Source organism: Protobothrops mucrosquamatus, unplaced genomic scaffold (assembly GCF_001527695.2).
Source record: "Protobothrops mucrosquamatus isolate PMUCROS unplaced genomic scaffold, P.Mucros_1.0 scaffold_60, whole genome shotgun sequence".
In the NCBI taxonomy this organism is placed as follows: Eukaryota; Metazoa; Chordata; class Lepidosauria; order Squamata; family Viperidae; genus Protobothrops; species Protobothrops mucrosquamatus.
In genome coordinates this window covers 874888-884679 of record NW_015386136.1, presented here as the reverse complement: position 1 = coordinate 884679, position 9792 = coordinate 874888, and the positions used below count along the sequence as shown (strand labels likewise).

At 34.1% G+C, this 9792-nt stretch overlaps 1 protein-coding gene across 1 annotated transcript in view; it reads right to left on the bottom strand.

The window, feature by feature from the left end:
• Positions 1-2127: 2127 nt before the first annotated feature.
• The window catches only part of WDPCP (WD repeat containing planar cell polarity effector), a 143682-nt gene continuing 136017 nt past the window's right edge, over positions 2128-9792 (bottom strand). Inside the window, exons 17-19 of the mRNA XM_015812363.1 lie at positions 6973-7052; positions 4060-4088; positions 2128-2833 (exon numbers count right to left, since the gene is read on the bottom strand). Coding sequence (XP_015667849.1) covers positions 2780-2833; positions 4060-4088; positions 6973-7052 — 163 coding nt within the window. The 3' untranslated portion in view covers positions 2128-2779. The remainder of the gene's footprint in view (positions 2834-4059; positions 4089-6972; positions 7053-9792) is intronic.

Genomic DNA, 9792 nt, shown 5'->3' with positions numbered 1-9792 from the left:
CCAAAGTCACCTTGTACGGGAGGTGGGCAGATAAAAAATTAATAAACAATTTAAATTTTGACATATTATCCAGTTTTGAATAAAGGTCTGGTGTATACACATTTCCAAATAAATAAAATAACCAATAGATGATATGTTTAAAATACAAGGAGCTTGAGAATTGCTTTGATTGTATCAATAAAACCATCATGTAACTCTCCTGAATATGTTCTGCAATATGGGTGACGTTCTTTTAATGTCTCACATCCAATAAGCACATGCATATGCAGAGGGGTGGAGTACACACAATTGTAGGGTTGCATAAAAAGAGAAAAAAGCCCATGTCCCATTTCCAGCTAAATCCCCATTCAGTGCTTTGAAAGCACAGAACTCCAAGAAACCAGTAAAGGGTTTTTATTGAAAATTTAAAATTTTAGGAAATGGCACTCCTGATCTTCTGTACATTTCCAGCACCCCTTCCTGTGTGTTTTGAATTCAGAATCCTCTTAGCATGCAAAGTAAATAGATTATGATATACTGAAGGATTAAGGATCACTGTCTGGTGTCAGATTAATCTCTCATACAGACCATCAGACGAACTGACAGAAATATGGCTGCAATTCAGCAAAATAGCTCTGTGGCTAAGTAACATATGTCAGCATCCTTAGGGTGAATAAGTGAAAGGCCCCCTGGATCTTTTGTTAAGAGTCGATCTATCTCAAAAAGTGCATTTACACATGCTTTATGAGCCATATGTTCTTCTTAAAAGAGAAAAAGGCACACATACCATTTAATACAAAATCATATAATATAGTATATGATTAATCCATTTAATAAATTGTTATTATTATTATTATTGATTCATTCATGTTTATTAACATTTCTTCCATGTACCTTATCTGTGAGTACTCAGAATTTTATATATTTTATTACTTTTGGGCTACTGAGGATACATGGATTTTCAGCATTTTTTAAATGCATTTATCTGACCTTTACTGATAGATATGCTTTATTTCTTCTTTGTTCCCATTAAATCATTATTCACATGTTATATAACTTATTTTTTAAAAAAATTCTAGGGAGGCTATATTTAAAAGGCAGATCAGACAAAGCCTCTACTAAAAGAAAAAAAAATGTTTCCTTCTCTTTATTTTGCAGGGAATCATTTTAACTTCCAATAATTCTGATCATTTTAAGATCAAGATAATTAACTCCTCAGACTGTAAAAGAAAAATTATATTGTGATGCAGAAAAAAACCCATTCTTAAATATATGAAGAGAAATGTAGTTATGCCAAAAGTAAGACGAGTTTTCCTTCTCAGTCAATTTTCCATTAGTGCCTGAAAAGCAAAAGATTAAAAATCTGAATTTCTGAAGAATTAAAGAAAAAATATTATCAGAATTTTTTTTCTCAGAATTTTAGAGCAACCATTAAAGCTGATCTGTTGCGAAAAGTGTCTTGTGTGTAGATGTTATTTTTACAACATTGCTGTCTTTTGAGCAGCCTTATCTGGAAATTCATAATGCAAAGAAAAACAGAAAATGTTGAAAAAACCTTTAATTACTGGAAATATCCTGCGCTCCTCAGGCTTCTTGCCAATTCTCAACTTTCTGGGCTTCCACAGTGACTTTGGTGTTGATATGGTAGGAAGATATGGTTGGCGTATTCCAAACTATTTAAGAAGAAATTTACTTTTCAGCTTAGTATGAAGTATACCTTGAACCTCCCACATGGTTTTATTTATTAATTGATGCATGTAATAGGTTGCCAAATCCAAATGACGCTGGGTGGACTCCCAATGACACATAATGGTTGTCTGATACTGTCAGCTGAGAAGGATTTTGTTAATTTATGTGTCTTCATAATCTTTTTGGTAATATAGTTCCAATGCACATAGAATTCTTTTTGTAATTTTTGGCTAAGGATTTGGACACTGATGGGGAATCCTCCTTAAAAAGTAATTTGTGGAACAATAATTCAGTTGGGCAGTATAAAACTATTTAGACAATACTATGATGATACAAGTCGTTTAGCATAACCAGCAGTAGACTAACCACCTTATCAGTCTGGACCATCAGCAATATTTATTGCTCTTTTTATACTAAAGTTGCAGCTTGTTGTGCATACATGTGTTCCTCCATATCTTTGTTTTATTTTCTCCTACATTGTAGTTATGGTAAGAACCAAAGTGAGCCTCGTAGTTTTTACATTGTTTATAGTAACAGTAGTTAGGTGATATGCTTTAGTCAAAATCTATTATTCCCCGCAAATAAAAATACAAAAATGTAAAGAAAACTATAGAATTATGTTTAATAATATAATTAAAATCTAGTCAAAGGTCTATTTATCAACCTTTAAAGTACATAATTAAAATATTTTATTATCTGTTTACAGTATCAACAACTATCAACAACTTCAGTTAATATAAAATAGGTTCATGAAATAGTTTCCACCCAGGGCAAAAAATTCTTATGATATTCTAAATATATAATGTTGATGGTGATTAATCATCACATATGTTGCTCTAGGAACATACAAATACAATACTGTAGATATAAGGCACCTTGCTGTATTTAAATGAATTATATGACTGACATAAAAATAGTAAGATTCAGGCAGAGCCAAGCACATTTAATTCTCCTTGATTTAACCATTTATGCAAGCAGTTAACAGTTACTAGTAAATTATTTGAATATGATTTCAGAATATATGTTAATTGAAAGCTTCTTGTTTTTCACAGCAAGTGATCTGTAGGACCTTTTTTTTTTTTTTTTTTTACTATTCATCAATATTTCTGGTTTATACCAGACCAAAATGCACTACTTTGATAGAGCTCTTTCCTCTAATTTCCTGCTGAAAGAGAAAGTGGAAAATAATAATAGTATATGAATCATATAATATAAATTGATTATTTTTTGCTAAAGAAAGGATTACATTAAAAACATCAAACCAAGAAACAAAAGCAGAAGGTCATCATTCTGATATAAATAAAGCTTGTGAAAGATAAAGATTGCTTTCTTGAATTTGTTTTAAAATGAGAGAACTATTTGTAATTCAGGTTAAAAATATTGCAAGTTTCAAGTCAAATCTCAAAATATATGTTTTGAGAAAAAAATGTTAAAAAAATGTCTGAAAATGGACCTTTGCAATTATGGCCGTACTTTGTAATATACTACAACAGGCCTAAAATATGAGTCCTGTACTGAAGAACATATTTCCTTACAATGATAAATTACTTTTTGTAAAATCTACAAATGTTTCCAGCTTCCTGATGGAAATAAACTACTGTAGGTGTGGAACTTGAAACAAAAAGAAACTTGCCGCATTGCAATATTTAGCATATGTTCTAATCATTTCAGTAACAAGTTATACATTTTGGCAGGAGAAATGTGCAAGATACAGCTGCTTTAGGCTTATTTGTATGCTGGCAAGTTCAAGTAAAACTTTTAAGTTTTTTTTTTTAAGTTTTGACATGTCAGAATAAATCAATCTTGAAAAAAAAACTAGCAGCTCTATCTGATGGTATATTTGTTCTAACAAAGAGACTTTTTAATGCAAAGTTGTATGACATCTGCATTTCAACAGGTAGCTAATATTTTATTCCTATATCCTCTAATTGGTGCCAGCCTAGTTGTTATATTAAAGTAATGCAAGTAAAAAAACACAAAATGGACCTTTGAACAAATGAGCTGACCTTTGCTAACAAACCCAAGACTTGCACATTACATTTTTTTCCATACTTCTCTTTATAGCAAAATTTTCTGCTATCCCAAGTGCCATAATTATAAAACAGAAACCAATTAATATTTTCTCCTGTATTTCCAACATGATTCTCGAATATTTATTTATTTATTTAGAAAATTTGTATCGCTGCCTACTCGTACATGTTTCACTATCCTTAAAGTGACACTCTTACGCAACACATGAACTATAGTTTGGAATATATTGATTTGAAAATTGAAATCTATTATATTTTAACTTTCATAAGGCTTTCAGTTGCTGTGTGGAAATAATAATAAAAAAGCCCTTGGGGGACAGAAACCTGTCATTTTATACTAGAAAATGGGAAAAGTGCTTACCTGTTCCTCATGTACTTCCTGGAAAATTTCTAAAAAAAAACCCCAAACAAGTATCTGAGTAAACTATTAGAAAATCATGTAAAATGGTTATAATTTAACTAGCTTTTGATTTTAAATGATGCATGTTGTTTTCTACATGCATGTGTATACATACCTATGGATATAAGCAATACATTTACTGATTATATATGATTACTACAGATAGTGTGTATACATAGAGTAACCCATCATTGTCGTTCCCTCCTTATGCTTTTTACATGTGTCTATCCCTCCCCTCTCACGTGGAAAAATAACATATAGATAGTAGAAGCAACATGCTTTAATAAATATTTTGGTAACATGGCGTCTAATCTTATCTCATTCATCTGCATCAGTGTGGCATCTAATAAAGGAGAATATTTGTAGCTCAGGGTTGAAATGAGGAGTCCTTGGTGCTCTCTGAGCTTGGTGGTTTTCTTCCAGACTAGGTAGCATCATCAACTAGGTAAACATCATCAATGCACTGATTACCTAATTACCTAGTTTGGGTAACAAAATGTCTGCAAGAAAACAGCCAAGCTCAGAGAGCACCAAGGACCCCTCAGTGTAGCATCTTCAGTTTACTACTCAAGTAATAATTCTATGTCAGTAGAAAAGGCAACAGTCAAGATGCAGAATTTTATATTCTTCCCGAAGGCTGAACAAGCAGCTCTGTTTATCTCCTTCACATCTTTCTTTTTTTGGGAATTGAAGTAGCAAGTATCAGGTGAATAATATCCTCTGCCATGTGCAGGGTGTGTACTACAGTTTATTCTTGGTATGCATGGAAATCTGGGTGGAGTCCTAAAAAGCTTGCCTTTGTGCCAAATCAAGCTTTAAGCAAAAGAAGCTCATTTAATTATTTGAAATGGCAAATCTTCAGCATGTAAGGTGATTTTTCATAATATAATTCTGTGCACGTCCTCACAGCAGCAATACTGAGTCCAGTGAGGCTAATTGTTCGGAAGTGACACTCTTGCCTACTTTTTCTGGACCTTTCATCAAAGAAAGTGGCATATTTCTGGATGAAAAATTACTAGACTTCCACAAAAACAACATCCTAAATTAATTAATTTATTAAAGCTTAAGACAGAAGCAGACAAGCAGAAATAGGTACACTATCAATATTTTATTCTCGTTCTTCCCTATCAAGATTGTTCTCAGGAGATCTAAATCTTGGTTTGATACGGAATCTAAATCTTGGTTTTCTTTTTATCAAAATTTTTAAAAAGGCTGCCCTCCTGGTAGTAAATGCTTTCAATGTAACAGCACTTTCAGTGTATTTTAACTGTTTTTAGAATAAAAAAGATCTAAAATAAAAAAGGTAAACTATAAAGAGAAATAAAGGAGTTTAACTGCGGCTGCTAAGAGCCCATCCTGAATATGGCGCCTAGTTAACAGCTTTTTTTAATGATAGAGATTTTGGTTTAACCTGCCAAATATCTGCAGAAGCATGGGAGAATAATTTCCAATGTATCTTCACAATGGAATAATTAAATAATCCAGTTGTGACTTACTTTCAAAATGATCTTCCTGACTGATTGTTATATACTGTATCTACATCAGAGCTTAAGGACCTTATTACTGTATACAAGTAGAACTACTTATACAGTTAGGACTTGGAGAAGCCCTGAGAAGTGGATTTATCTCCCCAGAAGGAAGAACAAGGATGGCTTCCAGTGATGACTGCTTTATTTATGACCATTAACAGTTCAGTATGTTTTTTGTTGGACTGGAAATGTGTTGTTGTTATCCCTTTCTATAAAGATAAAGGAAATAGGCTTGACCCTGCCCACTATAAACCAATTAACTTGTTTGATACAATAAGAAAGCTAAACACCAAATTGTCTATCTAAAATAATGGGATTGGATCAAAAATAAACATATTTTGTTGAGGAATAGGCTGACTTTAGAGGGGGCAATCAAGTCTAGATATTGTCCTTTACCATTTAGCTGAAAAGTATTCCTCTTATTCTAGACATCTCTTTTTATAGACTTCACTGACTGCAAATCAGCTTTTAATTAGATCCAGGGAGAGTCTAGGGCAGTGGTGGCGAACCTATGGCATGGGTGCCAGAGGCGGCACTCAGAGCCCTCTCTGTGGGCACGCGTGCCATCGCCCCAGTCCTAGGCCTTCAGCTGGGTTTTATAAAACCTTTTCGCTTTAGGCCTCCGCTGCTCTGTGCAAAAAAAAAAAAAGGTTCAATCAATCAGTCAATTTCAACTTCTTGCGGGGAAAAAAAATATCTTGCAAAGTTGGAATCGATTGATTGAATTTTTTAGTCCCACCCAGTCTGCCGTTACCACCGCAGCCACACCCAGCCAATGGGCCACACCCACCCGGCACCCGACGATGCATAAGTGGGTTTTGGGTTGCAGTTTGGGCACTCGGTCTCTAAAAGGTTCGCCATCACTGGTCTAGGGGAAAAATGAATGGGTTCCTCAATAGACTAAAGACTGCTCCTTGTTGATTTCTCTATTCTAATATCTCTTTGTGAGTTAGATATTCCAGATATTTCTGGAGCTGTTCCTACACAGAGAGTAGTGAGGCAGAAGTCATGTTTACCTCATTACTTTATAATTCATATTTTAATTCAATAATTCAGGCCCTCTTGTTTTTTAAGTATCATCTTCCCCTATTAGCAAATAGCAATAGCACTTAGACTTATATACTGCTTCACAGTGCTTTACAGCTGTCTCTAAGCAGTTTACAGAGTCAGCATATTGCCCCCAACAATCCGGGCCCTCATTGTCCCGTCAAATAGAATGGTACCAGCTGTTTTGAATGTAGATTCCTCACAATTTTTGAAATTTCTGATTGGAAAACTCTACTGATCCGTCAAGTCACCAATTTCTACTACACTTTTCATTATACGTATTTTATAGCACCCTTACCTGTTTGACATGCAGTTTTGTTCATCTCCTGTTTAGTACAAAAGTCTGTCAAAAACTTGCATTCCCTTTTGTCTACTTCACTAGAAAAGATGGAACAGCAAGAAGAAGTATTATCCAATGGTCCCATGATATATTGTTAAATGTGCTGAAGCATTTTAATTATTATTGCCTTCAAGTCATTTTTTAACTCCTGGTGACTACCTTACCAAGTCCTTGAAGGTTTCTTGGAAAGATTTTGGAAGGGTTTTCCATTGCTGGCTTCTTGGGGCTGAGATAGAATGATTGGTCCAAGGACACCCAGCTGGCTTTGTGCCCAAAGTGGGACTGAAACTCACAGTCTGCCACTTTCTAACCAGGTTCCTTAATCACTTATGCCACACTGGTTCCGATACATTTTAATACAGTCATAATTATATATATAAAATAATTATAAACTATATTTAATGATAAAAATTGTACAAATAGCAAGAACTGTAGCAATAAAAAACAAAAAATCAAATGTCCAGCCTAACCAAAAACAGACGCCCCCCCCACCAAAGAAAAACCAAAACTAACATTGAATAAGGCTTAGGCATTCTATTTATGGACTGCAAATAATCAGAAGACTATTAGATGACAGCAAAGAGTAAAACATGCTATCCTTTGTTGCCATTTTGTGATCATCCAGATTTTTTCAGCTCACACGTGGTATGCCTAATAATACTTACAGCATAACATTCTTTATATACTCCTGTAAAACTAACTTGTGGGACAATCTTAATGACAACCAAAGAAATCTGTCTTCAGAAAAAGTTTATCAAACCTAGGTTTGGCTGATCCAAATAAAGTAACATAACAAAATCTCTAAATTTCATAAGATATCACATATAGCATTTTACTTATGTATGAAGTTTCTGGGAATGGAAAAAGTGTCTTATCTTGCCATAGAATATGAACAGGATAATATCAAAATTATTATTTAAATTAAATTGGTTTCCAAAAGCTTCAAAACAGGAAGATTTTAATTTGTTGAAGCATGGCCTGACTGAACAAAATCCTCCGCACCTAGGGGGTATATCTTTTTATCTATATTTTATACACACATACTGCCATGCTAATATATTTATTATTTTTATAAATAAATTATTTTTATGTCTTCTGGTTGAGCAAGCAAGTAAAATGCCTGGACAAATCCATCTGTGATTGGTTTGGATTTATTATTTATTGTTTCATTTTAGAAGCAAAAATTAACTGAACTGAAATCAGACAAATTTATGTAAGCTACTGTGAATCTATAGGAATTTTAGAATTTTCTTTGAGCCATGCTAAACTACAGTGAGACAGATATCTCATCCCAGTAAGCTTTATTGGCTCAGGCAAAGAAACTGAGACTAGATTAAAAGAGTTTCTGTTCTGCTTTCTACTTCCATTATCTTTCCGTAGTTGTTGATCAGCTTTTCTGCACATAGTTGTGGACTCCTTGGTGAACTGTAAATTGCTTTTTTTAGCTGCCAAATTGCTGTAACCTCTTCCATTTGTATGTTCTTAACAGAGCTTAAAACTATCATTCCTTTCTGGGCATCTCTTTAAAATTAGACAAAACTTGGGCGGATTTCATATATATTCCAAAGGCTTAAAAGAAGTTACTTGCTTCTAGTTTTTATCACAGTCAATCAACACAAAAAGCCCAAAAAGGGATAAAAGCAACTGTTATCTAATATACATAAATGCTTCTGCAAAGCAGTATGAAGTACGATTATTTCTAAGATGCATTAATGCATGTCAAACCTGCGACGTCATGTGATGTTGCGCGACATATCGTGACTTTTTCCCAATTGCCGGCAATAGGGTGGGCGCAGTTTCGGCGTGATGCATCCGGCCCGTGGGCCAGCAGTTTGACATGCCTGCATTAATAGGTCTGGTGTGCTTATATCACATGCTCTTGACACAAAGCCAAGTTTAATTTAATTCCAAAGGCTGCATCATGAGTAAATAGGTTCTGTTTAAGCTGGCTCAGTTTGTATTAATGTACAAATACTAGACTTTTCAGAGTAACAATTTGTTTTCATTTATAGGAGTACATACAGTAGAAAATGGTTTAGTACAGTTTGCCAGATACTTTTTTATTCTCTTTTTAAAAAAGAATGTTGAAAACCTCTCATTCTTATAGATGTGGTTAGTGACAAATGCTACTTGTTCAGAAAAAGAGTTAGTTTCCAGCTAATATACAAGCTGATCAGTCAGGCCTCAGTAATGAATTTAGTTCTTCATCATAACCGTGAGATTCTATCATTAATCTGGTATAGGAGAAGGCAACAGATTTGTTTAGCAATCCAGGGTTATTTTTTTTTTAAGTTTTCAAATAGGACAGGCAGCAATACTGTGATGCCAAAAAAGGATTCAAGAATTATCGTCCTTTTCTGAGCAGAAAATGTATGTTGTTTAATAATAAACATCATTAACCCCAAATCAATCTACTTCAGGGCTCTTTATTGAAAGCTATGGGCCATAATCTACCATGCTGCTTCAGCAGGGGCTGGTAGGTATATGTCTAGGGCTGAAAGGGATTGGCCCAAAGTCACCGCAGTGATTCCTACACCCTAGGGAGAACTATAATCTGGGTCTTTCAACTTCTAGTACAGCACCTTAATGGTTATACCATACCAGCTCTCATCTCATATATCTACACATATATAGACGTAAATCCAGCTGAAGGACTCTTGTGTCTAGTAATATAATGTCTACGAAGATTGCAAAAAAAAAGTCCAAGTGGAAGATACTAAATATGATATTGAAAAGATAAAAGATGTATTGGTTTTCTATGGTTAGACAGGATCTCTG